The sequence below is a fragment of the Hyperolius riggenbachi genome, chromosome 10 (genome assembly GCF_040937935.1).
Source record: "Hyperolius riggenbachi isolate aHypRig1 chromosome 10, aHypRig1.pri, whole genome shotgun sequence".
In the NCBI taxonomy this organism is placed as follows: Eukaryota; Metazoa; Chordata; class Amphibia; order Anura; family Hyperoliidae; genus Hyperolius; species Hyperolius riggenbachi.
The window spans coordinates 199601143-199622156 of NC_090655.1; the positions used below are offsets into that span (position 1 = coordinate 199601143).

Consider the following 21014-nt stretch of genomic DNA (forward strand, 5'->3'; position numbering starts at 1 on the left):
ATGAAGCAGCTGATTTTGCATGCGAAGCAGTGCGCGCAAAACGTTGCGCGCATATTAGCGCGTGCAAAGCCAGTTTGCATGTGCTAAGTGGATTTTCCCTGGCGTGCTAACTTAGCACACTTTAGTGAATCAAGCCGTGTGTGTGTCTGTGTGTGTGTGTCTGTGTGTCTGTGTGTGTGTGTGTGTCTGTGTGTCTGTGTCTTTTTCCATTAGCTATTTTGATCACTTTATTCTTATCTCAGCTTCTGAACTGTATGAGGAGGCCACCTTAACTGCTTCACACAGCTAATGATTATCGCTACATGCACATTCACAGATACAAGTTAGATATACTGATTGATTTTAACTTTGGCATCAATTCCTTAGCATTTGAAGACGATGCCGTAACATGTAAGTAAGCATACCTTCCAACTTTTTGAGATAAGAAAGAGGGACACTTAAGCCACACCCCTAATCATGCCCCCAACACATCCCTAGTCATACATACCATAAAGATTTTATAAGCAAAATGTGGTGTTTTATCATTCAAACCACATTTGTCCTTTCTATCCTGGTTCATTTTACTTCATAGTAACATGGGAATTAAGTTTTGAGCCTATTAAACAATAATCCAGAAGTCTGCACGCTCAAAGTTCAATGTGATTTTATTCACATGGTACACTTAGTATCCATTCTGGTCACCAACGACCGTTTCGGAGCCACGGAGGGTCCTCTTTGTCAAATCATATAACAGAATAACACTTTTGATTCTGTTTTGAACTTTGAGTGTGCGGACTTCTGGATTATTGCTTATAGATTATATTGTCCAGCACCTCACCACACATTGGTGGTTGGTGTGCAACTCTGCTTCTGCAATAGAGCCTATTAAACACATTTTTCAGTAGAAAAATATACATTTACATAGATCTGTACATCAGTCCTTAAAAAGGGGCAAATAAGGAAGAAGGCCAGAAGGGGGAGGGATTTGGTTCCCAAAGAGGGTCTGTCCCTCCAAAAGAGGTAACGTTGGGAGCTGTGAGTAATAGGTAAGTAAACTGAGAGCTGTAAATGATCTCCTGAAGGGCAGTGCACAGAGGCAGCATCAAGGGTGAGTTACCACCACCCGCCCACCACCACTGTGAGCCAATCACATTAGTCAGGTGTAATAAGGAAAAAAAAACGGACTTGTTGGTCTGAAATCAGTTTAACGATATTTGATATCTGCTAATCAAAATAATGACTAGAAAGAGTAGACACATCTTTACACTCTTTCTGAAGATTACACACAAGATGCTTTTGTAACTGAAACAAGTTAGTGTTTCTCAAACCTGTACTTGTGATTCCCCAACGGTGCATGTTTTGCAGGCAGCCTCCCCCCCCTATGCACAGATGGGGTAATTAGTGTCTAAGCTCGGTGGTTACCCCACCTGTGCATAGGTGAGGTTGCCTACAAAGTATGCAACGTTGGAGAGTCACAAGGACAGGTTTGATAAATCAGTCCTAAATGATATACTCTTCCATCTGCTTACAGGTCCAGGTGATGTCCGATGGCCATGAGTCTCCTCTCTTCAAACAGTTCTTCAACAACTGGGTGTGAGGAAGCAAGCAACTGGAATTCTGCAAGCTAAAGAGCTCTCCCTGTTACTTTTCCTGAGCACCTGTGACTCCGCCAAGTCTGTTTTTGTATTGATTACCAGTGAGCCCCCAGCTGCCAGTCTAATCAGCTTGATGCTGGCTCTGGTTGCAGCCAAGGGCTAGGAATTTCTCCAGACAGAGGGATGTGTTCTGTCACATTAAAAATGTATTGCTACTCACCTATAGAGTTCATGTGCACTGGCCTGAAACCTGTTTGATTTGCACCTAGCAGCTGCAGATTGGAGAAGCAGTATCCTCCAGCAAAGCATCATTAGCCATGCACAAGCCTGAAAGCTGCCACAGATGTGACACTTCACACATGGCTGACCTGTCACGTGTACGCCTCATCACCTCCCTGCCTGTTACACACCAGCAAATGTGTGTACTGCTGATTGGGGATTGGCAATAAGATGGTGACAGTTCCCAGATTATGCCAGTATATGTAGTTTGGATGTGGACTGATCAAGTGTAGTAGCTGCTGCATTTCATTGGTTCATATCTAAACAATATAAATTGTGCATCAAGTCTGAATCAGTTAAATTATTATAGTCCAAAGACCAAGAGCGCTTCCCAAACCAATGTTCTCACAACAAAATCCTCTTTCAGTGATCTTCCTCCTTGTTCGAATCTTTGCAATTGCCTCAAAAATGTGTGAAGGATGAAATGCAAAAAAGAGAAAAGAAAAATCGTGAAATCTGCTTAGGATACACAAAATATATCTGCCACCAAGATAATAACGGGATTCCTGTGATGTTTTTTTATAATGGGCCACTAGCCTTCACCAGCAGGTGATAGCACCACTATCACCAGTGTAGCACGCTCACCAGGCCTACAAGCAGCCATAAGGTATGACACACCAAGAACCGGTCAATTGGTCCTGGATCAATCACATCTCCAATAAGCCTCAGAAAAAACAGACTATCATTTCACAGCCATCCATCATAAGTTTTTTCCCTACACTATCACCTTGAACACCACCACTGTGACAAATGCTGTCCACCCTCACAGACATACAGTAGTTGCTTTGGCCCTGTACGTGGCCTCAACCAAGCTGCTGTGGCTCCAGTCAGCTTTTCCCAGATATCGTTAAGCCACAGTAACAACTTCCACTCCTCTCACCAGTAGTGGCAGTCCTCCCCCAGCTCAATCTAGTTCTAGTGACTAAGCCACACTCCAACAATATAAAACCATAACATTTACCAGTATTTATAAAACCATGAAAATTCACTATCCTTAGTCAAAAAGTGCTTGAAGTATAAAACTCCAGAGGATGTCTCCTCTCACTCCACTCTGGTTTCGTCCTGCCCTTAACTTTGGCATACTTGCGAAAATTACATACATGCTTTTGGATCCTAATGAGGCCTCCCACAGTATCTTCTGGTCTCCCGTTGCCCCTCAGGGATCCTCCAAAGATTACTGTCATGGGCTTGTTGGTAATCTAATTGGGGCTGTGCTCCTATTCTGGCACTAGCACAGCCGTGCCAGAAGAATGTGGCCCCTGATTAGTGGCAATAGGGTACCAGAGGATACCATGGAAGCAGTGGCGGACACAGCCAGCAGTGGGCCTCTGTGCAAAATTGCAATTGTGGGCCCCCATGACCTGCGGCGCGCGAAGCAAAAAAAATGGGTGTGGCTACCGTGTGCTGTGGCAAAAAATGGGTGTGGCTATAACCTGCAAAAAATGGGTGTGGATAGAACCTGTGGCTGCAAAAAAAATGGGTGTGGCAATGACTGGATGAGGGTGGAGCTAACTATAATTTAAAGTGAACCCGGGGTGAGAGTGATATGGAGGCTGCCATATTTATTTCCTTTTAAACAATACTAGTTGCCTGGTGGCCCTGCTGATCTATTTGGCTGCAGTAATAAACTGAATTACACCAGCAACAAACATGCAGCTAATCTCAGCTCTGACAATATTGTCAAACACCTGACCTGCTGCATGCTTGTTCAGTGTCTATGGTTGAAAGAATAAGAGGCAGAGGACCAGCACGGCAGCCAGGCAACCGGTATTGCTTAAAAGGAGAGAAATATGGCAGCCTCAATGTTATTCTCACCTCAGGTTCCCTTGAAAAGTGCAACACAGACAGTGGGCCCAAGTTTTGGTGACCCTTTCCCCAGAAAATCCACATAATTGTGCAGGTTTTCTCAAGAAAATACACATAATGTGAGCAGATTTGCCCAGAAAATACATTCAATCGTGGCAGACCTGCCCAGAAAATACATGCAATCATGTGGCAGACCTGCCCAGAAAATACAAGCAATCATGTGGCAGACCTGCCCAGAACATACACCTGCTAATATAAATAAAAAAAAACAAAACATTTACTCACCTTCAGCAGCAGACCTCCCGTCCCAGCCTCCATCCGGCGCGCAGCTCCCATGGGTGGTTGGGTGGGTAGGTAGCCTGGTGGGTAAGTAGCCCGGTAGGTAGGTGGGTGGTTAGGTAGATAGGCAGCATGGTGGGTGGGTAGGTAGCCAGGTGGTTAGGTAGCCTGGTGGGTGGTTTGGTAACTAGCCCGGTAGGTAGGTAGTCAGGTGGGTGGGTGGGTAGGTAGCCTGGTGGGTGGGTAGCTATCCGGGTGGGGGGCCCAACTCCTATCCTCCCTCACCTCGGAGACCCCCCTCCCGGTATGCGCGGCAGGAGAGCGGCAAATACAGGAAGTCTCCGGGGCTCCAGCAGGCGCTAGAAGCTCAGCCGCTTGGTCTCCGATGTCTCTCTCCTCTGTATACTGCTCGCTACTTCCATGTTTAGTAGCGAGCAGTATACAGAGTTGGAGACATCGGAGACCAAGTGGCTGAGCCTCTAGCGCCTGCTGGAGCCCCAGAAACTTCCTGGATTTGCCGCTCTCCCGCCGCATGATGGGGGGACGTGAGGTGGGGTGACGAGGATAGGAGTCGAGGCCCCCAGGAAAAAACAAAAACAAAACAGCAATACTTAATGGGCCCCTGAAGCAACGGAACTTCAGGGGCCCTCGTGCAGCAGCACAGCCGTATGTCCGCCACTGCATGGAAGGTCTCATTAGGATCCAGTATGTGTTTCTGAAGCGTACAGCTAATTTAGTCAGGTTGTGTTAAACATCTGATCTGCATGATTTTCCAAGCACTTTTGAAGGAATGTGCGTTTTTCAAATGTAATGCTGCTGTGGGAATACCCTCATAAGGTAAAACAGCACTAACACTTTGCTAATCAGTGAGCACATCGCAAGCACTGCTGTAGTGAACCAGCCCTTAGTGCTCAGACACACTATAAGCACTTTTCTGAGCGTTTGCAATTGTTGCAATCTCCTATTCACTTGCATAAAAATTGTGGACGTGTAAAAACATGCAATCATGATGATTTTTACACAATTTTAGCGCAAGTGAATGGGAGTGATTTTTTTGTTAAGTGTTGAGAAGTAGGTCATATGCTGTGCATAATCCATGGTGGACAGCCTGACTCCACCGGAGAGCCTTCATTTACAGCATTGCCATGTGCAACATTGCCCTTCTATACAGAAAAACCAGGGGTGCAGCCATAGCAATTGTTATGGGGCCCTAGAAAGGTGGGGGCCCAGGTGGTAACTGATGTGTTCACTTTGTTTCAGTGCCCATGGACAATACATAGTGTACATTGTATGAAAATGTAAATTACCCAGTCAACTCATATCCATAGAATAGGGGCAGGTGACATTGCTCAAGAGCGCCTGGATCTGATGGCTCCATAAATTTTTTGCTATGGGAGTCCCATAGTCTCTAGCTACACCACTGAGAAGAATATCTGGGGATTTGGGAAAATCCAACAATGCTGTACGCCTTGCCTTGTAATCTTGCCATGAACCAGTGATCTGCAAACTTGGTTCTCCAGCTGTTAAGGAACTACAAGTCCCACAACACATTGCAGGAGTCTGACAGTCATTCATAAAGGCAAATGCATTGTGGGACTTTTAGTTCCTTAGCAGCTGGAGAGCAAAGTTTGCAGATCACTGCTATAGACACACCCTCCTTACAGGCATTGGAGTGAAAGGGGAAGATAATGGGCTGTGGCACGCATTCACCCGTTCAGGTTGTGGTGAAGTGATGATTGGGGTGTGTACCACTCCTGATCTAAGTGACTATGCTTTGGTGTAGTTCCTTTATCATAAGGTTATTTGGGAATTTATCTATAGTCTGCTAAACATACTGTAATAGTATACTGTATGTTCTTTGGGATGATATACTACTAGATTAACTTGTATGTATTTTATATTTTTTTAATGCATACACTAATGTATATATAATTAGTTATCTGACCAATAATTAATGGATAAATCAACTATTTAATTCATTTTTATTAATTAATGGACTGCAATCTATTTCAGGTGGTTTTCTTCTCACACTACATTATACATCCCCATATATGTACTTTATACTAATCAAATGAATTATTTACAAAGACACACCAGGGTCACCAGTCCTGGTGCCCACACTGCCACATAGCATCCCTTCTGCTAGAAGTACTGAATGACAATTTTTTTTTAATAAGTGTTTAAAACAGCAGTGCTAGCCCCCCCTCTCTCCATTCACACTTCATTTATTTACAATCCTTGTTTATTTTAATGCAACTAATTTCTCTGACAAGACACCAGGAACACCAATATAATGTAGTATTAAAAAAGTGAGATTAGTGAAAAACTACTTAGAAAGCTAGGTTGCTATAAGGCAGTGCTGTACAATTTCATGTGCAGGGTGCATGGCTAGCACTGGATTTTTTAAATCTGTAGGGGACTTAGCATCAATGTCCCAGCATCGGGGGGTAAGGCCAAGCATGAACAAGAGCTGAGCCTGCCAGAGGAGGGGTACTGACAGAAATAAAATAGGCCAGGCAAATGAGTAACAGGTGCCAGTTGGGTAGCACTGATATAAAGCAACCAGGGGTGGACTGACAACTCATAGGGCCCCCAGGCAATAGGAGATTTTGAGTCCCTCATACCACTGTTTCCCACCTTTCACATTATATTTTTACAGACTAATATATAATAATTTACTGACAACAGTAAATATGCAATATTTTATACTGATAAAAACCCCTGCGCCACACGCCAAAAAATGGGTGTGGTCACACAACAATATGGGTGGGGCAAAATATACACGACCTTAGCAGTGGTATAAAAGGTCTGCCGGGGAAGTTTGAACTCTGCCATAGTGTTTCCCCCCAAAATACATGTAATCTGACAGCATTTCACCAAAAATCCATGCAATTTGGCAGAGGTTCTTCCAAAATACAGATAATATGGCAGTCTTTCCCCCCAAATAGACGTTATCTGGCAGCAGCGGTTCCCCCATTATACACAATCTGGCAGCAGTTCCCCAAAAATACACATAATCTGGCAGCGATTTCTCAAAATACACTTAATCTGGCAGCAGTTCCCCCAAAATGGATGCCCCCAGTATAGGTAACCAGGTCAAAAGGTTTTCCCAGTGCAGGTATCTAGGTCTATAGGTGTCCCCAGAATAGATAACCAGGTCTATAGGTGTCCCCAGAATAGATAACCAGGTCTATAGATGTCCCCATGTAAGATAGCCAGGTCTATAGATGTCCCCATGTAAGATAGCCAGGTCTATAGATGTCCCCATGTAAGATAGCCAGGTCTATAGATGTCCCCATGTAAGATAGCCAGGTCTATAGATGTCCCCATGTAAGATAGCCAGGTCTATAGGTGTCTCCTGTATAGATAGCCAGGTGTATAGGTGCCCCCAGTATATGTAGCCAGGTGTATAGGTGCCCCCAGTATATGTAGCCAGGTGTATAGGTGCCCCCAGTATATGTAGCCAGGTGTATAGGTGCCCCCAGTATATGTAGCTAGGTCTATAAGTGCCCCCAGTATAAGCAGCCAGGTGTATAGGTCCCCCTGTATATGCAGCCAGGTGTATAGGTGTCCCCAGTATAGCCAGGTCTACAGGTGCCCCCAGTATAAGCAGCCAGGTGTATAGGTCCCCCCCTGTATATGCAGCCAGGTGTATAGGTGTCCCCAGTATAGCCAGGTCTACAGGTACCCCCAGTATATGCAGCCAGGTGTATAAGTCTCCCTGGTATAGCCAGGAGTATAGGTGCCCCCACTATACGCTTGTAGTGTCTCCAGGAGGGGAGACAGCCAGTGAAGGAGGGCAATGGGCAGAGCAGCGGAGAATGGGGGGGGGAGTTCCCCCCCTTCTCTCACCTTGGGCCCCCCTCCAGAATCGGTACAGTGTCAGCGCAGCGGGTAGCGGCTGACAGCGGGCGGAGACTTACTGCTGTTCAGCCACCGGAGGGAGTGCTGATCTGTGTGCCACTAGTCTGGGCTTGAGAAGCCCAGACTAGTGGCACACAGATCAGCGCTCCCTCCGGTGGCTAAAAAGCGATCTCCGCCGACACTTTACTGATTCTGGAGGGGAGAACCAGGAAGGGGGCCCCAAGGTGAGAGAAGGGGGAACTTCCCCCTTCTCCGCTGCTCTGCCCATCGCTGGCTGTCTCCCATCGTGCTCAAGGCTCTCTGGCAGGCCCCCCCCCCTGACCACGGGCCCTCAGCCCGTGCTTGAGTGCACTAATGGTCAGTCCGCCCCTGAAAGCAACCACAGTAACAGGCAAGTGAAAAATATCTTACCCTATGCCAGGGATGTCAAGCCGGTCCTTAGAGGGCCAAGGTCCTCAAATTTTTGACCCAGCCCAAATGGATTGATGGGTCTGAATCAGGAAAGGTGTGGTCCATCAGGTAGAACATATTCCTCTCTCAGTCCATCCTAAACACTGGCATGGTTCTAGCCCCTCCAGACCTGGAGTTTGACAACTGTGCCCTATGCAGATCTGTCAACTAGTGTTGATTTTACCAAATAGTTGCACACTCTTAATCAAAATTTAAACCAGACTGCTGTGGCCGTGGGGGAGAGTTTAACATACCCCATGCAGCTGTATGCGTCTCACATCACTCCTTTCCAGGTTGAAGGCGGAAGCATGGGAGTGACTTGAGACGGATCAGACACCTCTGTCGTAGAATTAGCTTTCAATTATTGGACACTAAAAGCAACGTCGCATTTCACAGGTCTTCCCCACTTCCTCAGGTTAATTTCAGAAGTGTCTTGGGGTAGAACAGCAGACTCAGAAGTAGGGGTGATCAATGAGATGCAAATCTGAGTTGATGCAGGAGTAAGTAAATGTTGTAAGCAAGTTTATACTTTAAAATTAACCAATCAAGTCCCACTAAGTTGGACCATTTTAAAGCTGTATATCAAATTTGCATAATCGTGCATCAAGTCATCCCTACTTGGGAGCACCTATTAAGGTGGCCATACACTGGCCCGATTCGCAGCCGTTTCGACAGCAGATTCGATCCTGGGATCGAATCTGCTGCCAATCATTCGCGCTAAACGCACCCGCCGATCCGATTTCCTCCCAAAATCGGGTCGGTCCGTCGATCGCGCCGTGCGGGAAATTACCGTCGATCGCCCGCAGGTAGGGAGCGCTAGCGGCGGCCGATCCAGTATACATTACCTGACGCTGGCTCCCGGGCATCTTCTCCGCGCTGCACCCGCTCCATCCCGGCGCTTCCTGTCACTGCAGTGACCAGGAAGTTCAAATAGAGGGCGCCCTATTTGAACTTCCTGGTCACGGAGTGACACAGGAAGCACCGGGATGGAGCGGGTGCAGCGCGGAGAAGATGTGGAGAAGATGCCCGGGAGCCAGCGTCAGGTAATGTATGCGCGGGAGGGGCGGCTCCACAGATTGTGAACGGTTTCAGGCTGAAATCGATTCACAATCTGTTTGCAGTAAAGGCAGCCATACGATCCCTCTCTGATCAGATTCGATCAGATAGGGATCTGTCAGCTGGTCGATCTAATGGCAAATCGACCAGTGTATGGCTATCTTTAGACTATGGTTCTAACCTAAGGGCTGGAACCCACTAGGATAATTTTGGAATTCCCAAAAATGCTTTGCCAATGAAAGTGTGATGGGGAACCCACTAGTGCGATTAGGGGTAATCGCAGTCACAGGACATGTACCATTTTGAGCACGTTAACGCTCAATGCTGAAGTATATAAATGATGCAAAATCGATTTTCAAATAGATTTTGCAACGCATTGGGGGCCAAGCAATTACGCTTTGAATAAACTTTTTAATACCCACCCGGTGTCCAGATTTCCTGTTTCCATTCATCTGCCCCCTAAAGGAGAAGGTCACAGGTGCTTCTCTGTTGGTCACAGAGAAGCACCTAGGACCTCTTCTTTTTAGGGGGTGGGGCTACAGATGGAAGTACTGTACCTGGTATACCTGGTAAGTATAATAAGTTTTATAAAAAAACATAAATCACTAATTGGAAGCGCTGTACGTCAGGTAATCACAAGTACAATTGCACTAGTAACTGCTGCGCACAGTGCTGTAGCAATTCCTAGTGGGTTCCAGGTCTGAGTCTCATGTAATATTATATTGAAAGCCTAATCCTCATCCAAGGTAAAACTTTAAAACCTTTATATTTCTTTCCATTAAGGATCAGTCATTCCAGTGGATTGCAATTTACAGTGTCCAATTATAAGAGTAACTCCATTAGCAATAAAAAAAAAATCTGCATAATTTGGCATAAACTCAAAAATACTTGCATCTCAGTTACCATCCTTATTACACAGCTGGAGAGGTTAAGAGGATGCCATCTATGGATTTGTGTGAATGTGTGTTACTTTCTGCTTAGGAGTAAAATAGATTTTGGGTCGTCTTACAAAAAAATATACTGGTTTACAGCAAGTTCCCTTAAAACAACAAAAAAGTACAGCGACGCGGTGTTTTCAAGAGCATATTTAATAGCATTCAGTTAGAAGATCACTTGTGAGAGCACAATTGTTTGTACTTTTGTGGAATAACACTAAAAAAACCATATGAAAATTCACAGGACCTTATTTTCAAGATTCACAAACTAATCAGGCCAGACCATTCTAAATATGTATTTTTTATTTATATATTTTATATAGAGTTTTGCCACTATGAACCATTTCACACAACGCTTACTAAGCTCTCCATTTGAGAGACTCTTTCCCCACAATACACCGGATGACGCTCAAACTCACCCAATGTAGGACCACTGCAGGTGTCTTCTACATAATTGCCTTTTAGCAAAACAAGGGCACTAGTGTATGCATTCCATTGGAAATGTCCTGGGTGGTTGCTGGAAATACAGTTATGTGGTACACAAGGTTATTTTAATAGCATAGCTGCCAGTGACATTAAAGCTTGTGGGGACATGCCTGAGCAACCTCTGGTGATTGCCATGGCCATTTTGTTCTCCAAGATCATATTTCCCAATATGATGGTTTAGGGACTAGTAGAGACCAGCGAACAAAATAAAGTGCTTTAATGAAAATATTCCATATTATTACAAATTTACATATATTACATAGCCATTCATTGTACATTGAAACGTCTTCTGGAGCGAAGAATAAAACAACTAAGTTTGAGTGCACTGACAAGACACAACAGGACAAACAGCACTGCTGCCAATAGGATTCCAGGAAGAGCCGGCGTCATGTGCTGCAGACTGGTGAGGCCTGAGGACACAGATATGAAGAGAATATCATAAGCATCTACTAGTTGGAGCAGATTATTTCAACACAGAACATTAGTATTCAGGAATTTGCAGTTTGATGATGGTAGTAGAAAAGAAAAAAGCAATTGAAAAAGGGGAAATGCAATGTTCTGTCGCAGCCAGGGCCAGATTTTGTACTTTCCAGCGCCCAAGGCCCTCTACCACCAACCGCTCCCTCCACCCAACATAGTTCTCTCAACACCCTGACTAGCGATCACTGGATTGAAGGAGGAAAAGCCTGTAGTGACTCGTGTATGCGTTTAGGTTTTCTCTCAGCTGACAAATTGTATTTGTTCTCAGAGCAGTGAATCCCTCAGTAGTGTATTAGAGTAGTGTTCATCTCCCTCTGCTGAGCTGTAATCAGAGACCTGTTGCTCAGCTATCAAAAAGGCAACAATTAGCTGATAGAAAAAGTGCAAACCCATTACCCTCCATATGGGGCTGTAGTACTGTATAGGTTCTTTTCAGCAAGTAGCTTTTTTGTTTTGTAAATTAACAGTTAATCTGTTCTGCATCTATTAATACGGTCTGTGCCTAAAGGCTCATACACTCATCCAACAGATCTGCCAGATTGTCTGATTTTGGTCTGTTGGCCAACAATCAGGTGTGTTTCATGGCAAACGACTAGAGGAGCGACTAGCAGGCTCTCTGATCCATCCAGCAAATTGACTCATGATTGTTGGGCTGATTATACAGTTGGCCATGTGTGTACAAGTCATTTGAATGCGGACATATCGTGCAGTCTCATTCTGCTTGCATGCACAGTATGCAAACTAGTTTGTCATTTAGTTGGCTGGTGCACAGAAAATATAAGTCATGTAAATGGTTTGTCATGGGGTTAGTAAGGCTGTGGAGTTAGTTGTGCATGTTTAGACATGTGTACAAGCCTTTATAATCCAGCAGCCAAATACACTGCTACTGACCTAAGACTAGAATTTAGCAAGGTTGAGTTGGAGGGGGGATGGGATGCACCCATGCATATTGAAATACTGCTTTTATTACTATGCCTTCTTCAGACTCAATTTTTTTTTACTGATTCTTTTAGGGAAGAGACTGCAGAGCGCTTTGCGATCTGTTTTAGTTTTCAAAACCACACTCCCATTGACTTGCATTAAAATCACAGTAAAATCCCCTGAATGTGTGATGTGCAGGAAACTTTACTGGATCAGAAATTCTCTACAACGTGGCTCTAATCATTAAAGCTTGTATGTCCCGGGATCATAAGGAGACGGCAACGCAGCACAGCAAACTGTCATTGCACACCAGGAAGGAAGCTGCACAGAACTCCAATTCAGGCTGTTTGTGCAGCAAAGCAGGTGCCTTCAGACCATTAGAGATGATTTACATTGACATGTGGGCTCCTTTACGCAAGTCCTTCTGTGTTTGTGGCCTTTCTAGAAATCCAGCCTTGGAGGCAGCAAATTCCTGTGCTGGAATTCAATTCACTTTATTGTCATTGTGTAACACAAGGCTATGGATTTCCTGTATACCTGTCTGCATAGGGGTCAAGAGGGTTAACAGTGATAGAGGGGATCCTATGTGATTAACTTTTTTTTTTTACAGAAAATGGGTATTATTATTAAGTATTTATATAGCGCCGACATATAACGCAGCGCTGTACAGTGTATATATACATATATATCTTGTCACTAACTGTCCCTCAAAGGAGCTCACAATCTAATCCCTACCATTGCCATATGTCTATATTATGTAGTGTAAGTACTGTAGTCTAGGGCCAATTTTTTAGAGGGCGCCAATTAACTTATCTATGTTTTTGGAATGTGGGAGGAAACCGGAGTGCCCGGAGGAAACCCACGCAGACACGGAGAGAACATACAAACCTTTTGCAGATAGTGCCCTGGCTGGGATTCGAACCAGGGACCCAGCGCTGCAAGGTGAGAGAGCTAACCACTACGCCACCGTGCTGCCCAGGCTAGGTTCACAATGGTCTTTTGCACAACACATTTGTTACAATAGGGGAGAAATGGCACAGCATCCTAAGACCAGGCCACATCTGAATGACTACCAACAGAGGCGTGCAGAGCCCCCTAAAGGCAACATACACACCTTGTAATCAAAACAGATGCTCTACAACTATGCACTAGCCCTAACCTCTGAAAAAAACCCAATGCAAACAAAAAATCAAATGGGAGCAGATAGCCATAAGGTAAACTTACAAGATGCAAGATGTGTACCCTGCCTATAATTAGGCACTGCACACCTATGTTAGTCATTCAGATGCAGCCTGTTCTGGGAAGCGCTGCCACCTCTCCCTGCTGTCCAAAACACGTGTTATAATGTATGTGGACTGCAATGGAGACTGGACATAGACATTAATACACAGTCTGCATGCAGCAAGTTAGAATAACGTGATCAGTTACATAGTTATTTTAGTTGAAAAAAGACATACATCGAGTTCAACCAGAAAACAAAGTACAACACCAGCCTACTCCCTCACATATCCCTGTTGATCCAGAGAAAGGTGAAAAAACCCTTACAAGGCATGGTCCAATTAGCCCCAAAAGGGAAAAAAAAAAAACCTTCCAGACTCCAGTTACAAAGCAGTAAGTGTAACAGGCCCATAGAATTGTATGGGTAGTGAGTTGACATGCAGAATTATTCTGCAACTGAGCACTGGATACTAGCCCTTAGTCTATAATGACTCCCTCCCCGACGTACATACAAAATTAAGACATCTCACTGTACCTGCTCCTGTCTCCTGCTGGAAATGCAGAGGTCCTCTGGTGCTCACCAAATGATAGGAGATGTCTGGCTCAAAACGTCGGTCTGAAGGGAAGGAGAGATGATCAGACCAGGCAGGGAAAAGGCAAGAGATGGGGACAGTACACAACTGTAAAGTACTTACATCTCTTTAGGCTGGAACAATCTGAAGTGCAGTTTTCAGCAGAGGATGGCACACAGACCGAGACGCTACAGTAAATATACATCTAAGACAAGGGAAGGATACTTGTAAAAACATTATTCAATAAACAGATTGATAAATAAATGCGCCAAATGCTGCAGCATTTTTTTTGTCCGGATCCATTCCGCTGGGCAGAACGGTCCGGAAAATTAGGGCCTGCAGCATTTTTTAGATCCGGGGACCGGACTGTCTGGAACATATCCGTACCAACGGACACATGTGAATGGATCCATAGGTTAACATTGGATCCATTCCGTTTGTACAGTATACGTTCTGATCAGCAAAAAACGCTAATGTGAACCAGGCCTTTCGTGATGGGAGAATCTTCTGTTTTTAACCATCGCCAATACTGAGTGCTGGGACTTGCTCAGATGTCTAGAAGCTCCCATCCAACTGCTCAAATACCAAAATGTGTGTCTATGTAAATTATACAGCACTGCAGTCTTCTACGGCACTTTACAGAGTACATAGTCATGTCACTGACTAGACTATGGCAGGATTAGATTGTGAGCTCCTCAGAGAACTGATTGACATGACTATGTGCTCTGTAAAGTTCTGCAGAAGGTGGCAGTGCTATACAAATCCTACCTAATAAAATGCAAGCGTCTCTGCATCCCATGTCCCTGTGTGTGTTTTTTGTAGTGCACATGTGCAGGGAGGGACGCAGAGACACTGAAGGGAGGACGGGGCCAGAAGGGGCGGACCTGTGTGCGAGCGGCATGCGTGCGCATGAGCGCTGATATGCGCGGTGACAGACCTAGCCAGTTTTTAAACAGGCTAAGGTCACTACACTAGTAAAATAATATAATGTTGGACATTAGACTATGGCAGCATGAGATTGTGAGCGACTCAGAGGACAATGTCCTAGTATTCCCTACTAGATTTTTATTATGCATTTATATAGCATTGACATCTTCTGTACTCCAGTGGTTATTCGTGATTCAAATGAAGATTAATTGCTGCAAGTGCGCGGCAGGGATATAAGGTATCACCTATAACTCCACTGTCCGCCCTGCGTTGCAAAGAAGCTGCATGCGTCCTATTGGTCACGTTGCAAGCCTCACACCAGAGCACTTCTTCCTTTCCGGCTTGAAGTGACCGCAGTGAAGCTTGCAACGCGTGTAATAGGACGCGTGCAGCCTCTTTGGAATGCAGGGCAGACGGACGAATTATAGGTAATTAACACCTTATATCCCTGCTGCGCACCTGCAGCAATTAATCTTCATTTGAATCACGAGTAAGCCCTGGTGATTACTCGTGATTAGCATCCCTAGTAGCAATCTTACTTCCACCTCTGATTTCTCCAAAGTATTTTAGTGGGGGTAGGGGATAAGGCAAAAAAAAAAACCTAATTGGTAAACAATAAAACTGACCATTTAACAGCAGTATTTGCACCAAAAGAGATGGTTATTTTTCTGGCATACCTGTGACTTGCCTGGTAGACCAAGAAAAGTGAAGGCAGAAACCACAAATCTTTGATAGCTGGAGGGAACAGGTGTGGGCAGAACTTCAGTCATTGGATCATCTCCTGTGAATGGACATCTATAAAAGGCAGCATCTATTAATCACATTGGACAGTTTTTGTTTTTTTTACAGACAATTGTACCTTCTGATACAGTTCTGTATAATGCCTGAAGAAACTTAGGGAACCTTAACCGTGATGAAAAAAAGTTTCACTTACCTGGGGCTTCCCAAGCCACCTGCAGCAATTCTAGACTATCCTCCGGTGGGTTAGTTTCATTTTCGGCTGACAGTTGGCCCCTGGGCACGCACATACTTGTACACGTTACGGTCAAGCGCCTTCTGCGCAGGCGCAGTACGCTGTTTCTCTTACTGCACTAGATGAGTTTGACAGGATGTACATGGCCAGGGGCCGAATGTCGGCAGAAAATGAAACTAAACCGTGGCGGGGCACCGGAGGATAGTCGAGGACCAGCAAGGACACGGGACAGCTGCAGGGGGCTTGGGGAAGCACCCATGTAAGAAACCTTTTTAATCACGGTTAAGGTTCACTATAATGTTTCGTAAAGCTTGCAATAAGCATGTACAGTTGGTCATTAAAGGTATCACCGGAATCAACGTTTGTTGGTTTGATGTCTAAATTTTTGCTCCTCTTAACACCAGACCACACTTCACATGGGAAGCTTCATTTTTTTTCCTATAGTGCTCAACTGAATGCTGCACTGGCTGCTGGAGGATATAGAAATAGAATTTTTTTTTAAATTTCATTAATAAAAAAACAAAAACTAAAGATTGCAGCAGCAATCAGACCACCAAAAGATAGCTCTATTAGGGGGAAGAAAAAAGGTCAAATTCATTTGGGTGACAAGTTGTATGACCGAGCAATGAACAGTTAAAGAAAACCTGTACTGAAAAAAGTTCCACTGGGGGGTACTCCCCTCAGAAGGGGGAATCCTCTGGACCCTATTGAGGCTTCCTCTGTCCTGTGTCCCACAGCGGTCTCGCTGCAGCCCCCGGAACGCACAGGCGACAAATCCGACAGCCTGTGCAATATTTACATTTTCGGGCTCCAGCAGGGGCGCTGTTGCAGCTCTTCTGACAGATAGGCGAAAATAGCAGATTTCTGTCGGGTCCGCTCTACTGCGCAGGCGCCCGGAGATCGCCTATTTTCGCCTAACTCCGTGGAAAGAGCGGATACTGTGCCTGCGCTGGAGCCAAAAGGTAAATATTCACATCGCCGCCGCTCCGGGAGGATTTTCTCCGCCGCCATGGGACCGAGGAGGACGGTGGAAGCCTAAATAGGATCCAGAGGCTTCCCCCACCCGAGGCGAGTAACCCCCAGGGGAGGTTTTTTCATTACAGATTTTCTTTAAAGCTGCACAGTGCTGAAGCGTAAAAAATGGCCTGTCACTAGGGTGGTGTAAGCCTGGGGTCCTCAAGAGGTTAACTACCCTTCCTTATTCTATGTACAGTTTATTCTAGTTCTGTGGATGCATCTTAAAAGCTAGGCATTCTTAAAGAAAACCTGAACTGAAAATTAAAAGTCAAAATAAGCATCCACAAGTCATACTTACCTTCCATGTAGTCTACTCCTCAGTGTCTTTCTACTGTCCCGCGTCCTGGTTGTTCACTGATCAAGGGAATTTTCCGTCCTCCATTTTGAAAATGGCCATTGCCCATAACAGCTTCCTGGTCAGCACACAGTTAAACTGCAACATTGCCCACTTGAGCCATAGGGAAACATGGACATTACCTGGTACATCAGTTTTCCTCTCAGCTATAACTGACAGCAACTGATATATTTCAAATCTGACAAAATGTCAGACCTGGAAGGGATTATTGTCAGAAGAAAATGGTGAGCTTCTGAGAGGAACTGATGGCAAGGTAACCATGTAATGTTCATTTGAAGTTACCTCATGTGTTTATTTTAAATATTTTTACTCAGTACAGGTTCTCTAAAAAAAGTGAGGTTAAATTTCCACTTTAATGAATAGGATATTAGACTTTCATTAAAGGACCACAATTACTGTATGCAAATAAGCCAGTATGTGTGTACACATCAAATGCTCTTATTTAGGTTCCATTTTTTCCATAATATCTCCAGCTTGTTGGTCAACCTGGTGTGGGTGACTGAGCGCACCACTGCAGTGGTAGGGGGAACATCAGCCGCTCTACTGCACGCTGCTTTTCTTCTTTCCCCAGCAGTATGCTGCACACAATGAAGCAGGCACACCATCAGGCACTGGGTGCTTGATGCGTCGTAGGCAATGTCGCTCCATTCAATATATAAGCACAGTTCATCAGCACACTAGTCAGATGAATTGCAATGCACTTTTATTGTGCAATCAGCCACATGAAGTCCCGACAATTGTTTCAGTGGCCTCGCAGGGTGGCCTTTCCTCAAGGCATGTGGTTCAATGCAGACATTCACAAATTGCTATAAAAATGTATTTATTGCATTTATAAAGCGCCAACATATTACGCAGCGGACAAAAACCCAATAACCCCACCCAATTTCAAATAATAAGTGACATTTAAATTTCCCTCTAAATGGACAATTAGGCAATCAGGTAGTACATATCCATCAAAACATAAGCAGTGCACACAGTACTATTCTATTGTAATGAGGCATATCACCGCTGCATCCTGCAGACCGGCAACTGATCCCAGTCATGGATCAGCCGTGAGAAAACGCAATCTGTTTTCTGCACCGATCGCAATCCAAATTGTATGTGTAGGGTCCTAGCAGACTGCAGCCTTGGGGTTTTTCCTTTGATGAAATCTGGCCATCTCAGCTGCTGCTAGCAGAGCTCTTCATGAAATAAGTTTGCTCTCTGATGAGGCATGTTTGTTTTAATTAACTGGTTCAAAAAGGAGTTCCTTCAGGGACCAGCAACCCCAAATGGCAAAGCTGTTGCTGGCTTCCTTGATGGACAGGATAAACTCAGCTGGGGGCCTATTCAGGATCTGGTCTCTTCCAGACATGCCGGAGCTGTTCAGCCAACATTGAGAATAAATGTAGTATATGATTTTTTCTTGTTTAAAGTGAACCTCCAGACTAAAAATCTACTCAGCAGCACTGAAAAAGCTTGGTGTTTTAACAGTTTCACAGCATCAGAACTTTGTTTTTCTTACCCAAGCCTCATTTTTAGCTGCAAAGGAGCTAAGCTCCACCCCAAAGAAAACTTCCCAGGCATTTTTCCCCTGAAACTGAAAAACATGATGGGATTTCTGATGAGGTTATTCCCGTTGCCAAGCAACTGGGAGGGGTGATCAGGACACAGGACAGTTGGAACTGTGTCTCATGCTCCGTTACCTCCTTTCAACCAAAAACATGGCTGCCCCCATGAAATCACAAACATTTGCCTGTTCTTTTAAAACAGGCTGGGTAAGAGATTATATTACCTATCTATTTTAATTAACATAACTAATGTACCTTAATGACAGTATGTTTGTTTAGGCTGAAGTTCATCTTTGTTTAAGGAATACCGTTTATATGATAGGTATGGAAATCATTCTGCTGATCCGGATCTGCTGAAATTTATGCTGTTGACATATGCAGCCATCAAGTTATTTAGCTGCTTTGTGCCAGAACACATGACACTGACCAAGTTTGATATAAGAATTGTCATTCTGAGCACTATGAATCTGATTATTTGTGTGCGGGAAGCGTGAGCTGGAATATGCAAATTTCATTTTTGTGGACGCAAACGTTCCACCCAAAAGGTTAACTGCACCCTGTCCAGCCCAGGGGCTGACCCTGAGGCCCCGCCCAAAAATCTGGGTCATTCAAATGAACTTGACGGGGACTCCTCCCCAGTCCTCCATATCGTCACGAAAGCTGCTGCTGCTGCTGGCCTGGGGAGTGAGCCAGCGGCTATCTTGGATATACTCTGAACTGGAAGACTTTCCATGTGCTCAAATTTCCCAAAACGGACATATTTCATCTGAACTTAAGTATTTGTTTATTTCTTTTCCTTTTTATTTTACACTGGGTTACTTTTCTCTTTAATTGTTGATTAACAATATATATTAATATATATATGCTGACCACATGGGACCAGCTATCACGCTTGTTAGATGTTGAGAAAATGAGTCATACATGACAAAACCAGTAGGGCGGAGCTACTGACTGGTAAGGCAGACGATCCATGAGACTGCGGCGGTGAGATTTTATTGGATGATATGTGCATAAGTTTTAATAAATTGTGAGTGCAATTCTTGTTTTTATGGTGGAAAAAAAAAAGCTGTAATCCACTATGCAGCAGTCTGAAGTTTAAAGGTACAAGATACTGGCATACAAAGATATTGGAAAGGGAGGAAGGGAGAAAGGGAGGAAGAGATCTTAAAAGCACTGGTAGCTGGTCCGAATTGCGGTCAGCCAGTATATGCAGTGAGCAGAAGCTATTATTCCCTGCATGCCTATTAACACCTGTAGTGGCACATACAGGTGTTCTATATAGTGGTGGAGGGATTGAACATATGAAGTTTGAAACCTGGTTAAGCTATGTTTGTTCCACAATTGTCCTCTGAGTGCTCTAGTGTGATCTAGGTGCAGTAAAGCAAGTTTATGAGAGGACCTGGGCAGAGTGAAGCAAGTTTTCTCAACATAACAAGCGTGATAGCTGGTCCCATATGGTCAGCATATACATCTGATGAGCCTGTATTTTACTCAGTGGTATCCTTTTGGTTGAAGGTGTAGGAGGTGCAGAGCGCACAACGGTCATAAGTGTGTTATATTGAAGTTTGAACTGGATTACACTATGGTCTCTCCCTTTGTGTTTGATATATACAGTGGAAAGAAATAAGATTTTTTTGGAGGATAATACATCATATGCTCATGCTTGAATTGCTGATCTGTTGATTAATCAGCAACAGCATCTGGTGAGAGTATTTTATACTATTGGTCTGCGGATATAAGAATAATAAGGACTGTGTTGGACTTTATGCCAAGACTGTGTGAGCACTGTATAAGCGCTGTTATATGTATATAGGGGACAACACCCCCCAATCTTGCAGCGATCCAAGTTTTATGGTTAAGCTGTGTACACACTTGAAAGATTACTGAAAGATCAGACCAATTTTGCCACCTTCCATGTAGTATGAGAGCATACGCTACACAGTCTATTCTATTGAGCTGAACTCCCCATCAGATATAAATATTTGCAAGATGCTTTACACAAAGATGCTGTACACACAAAAGATCAGTATCTGCAAAAGATCAGTTCCTGCAAATTGAATTCATAGGCTATAATGTTTACAGCATCTTGCAAAGATTTTTATCTGATGGGTGTACTCGGCTTAATAGAATAGACTGTGTAGAGTATGCTCTCATACTACATGGAAGGGGGTAAAATTGGTCTGTGATCTTTCATTAATCTTTCAAGTGTGTACACATCTTTATATTGCATTAAAGCAGCCCATACACTCAGCCGATTTTCTGGCCGATCGAC

At 44.3% G+C, this 21014-nt stretch overlaps 2 protein-coding genes across 2 annotated transcripts in view; one reads left to right on the top strand and one right to left on the bottom strand.

Moving 5' to 3' along the window:
• CAPG (capping actin protein, gelsolin like) overlaps positions 1 to 1793 on the top strand; it is a 42005-nt gene extending 40212 nt beyond the window's left edge. The window contains exon 11 of the mRNA XM_068255618.1: positions 1511 to 1793. Within this exon, the coding sequence (XP_068111719.1) occupies positions 1511 to 1576 (66 nt within the window). The 3' untranslated portion in view covers positions 1577 to 1793. The remainder of the gene's footprint in view (positions 1 to 1510) is intronic.
• Positions 1794 to 10469: 8676 nt separating this feature from the next.
• The window catches only part of LOC137534215 (zona pellucida sperm-binding protein 1-like), a 41996-nt gene continuing 31451 nt past the window's right edge, over positions 10470 to 21014 (bottom strand). Inside the window, exons 9-12 of the mRNA XM_068255619.1 lie at positions 15525 to 15642; positions 14044 to 14125; positions 13884 to 13964; positions 10470 to 11139 (exon numbers count right to left, since the gene is read on the bottom strand). Coding sequence (XP_068111720.1) covers positions 10997 to 11139; positions 13884 to 13964; positions 14044 to 14125; positions 15525 to 15642 — 424 coding nt within the window. The 3' untranslated portion in view covers positions 10470 to 10996. The remainder of the gene's footprint in view (positions 11140 to 13883; positions 13965 to 14043; positions 14126 to 15524; positions 15643 to 21014) is intronic.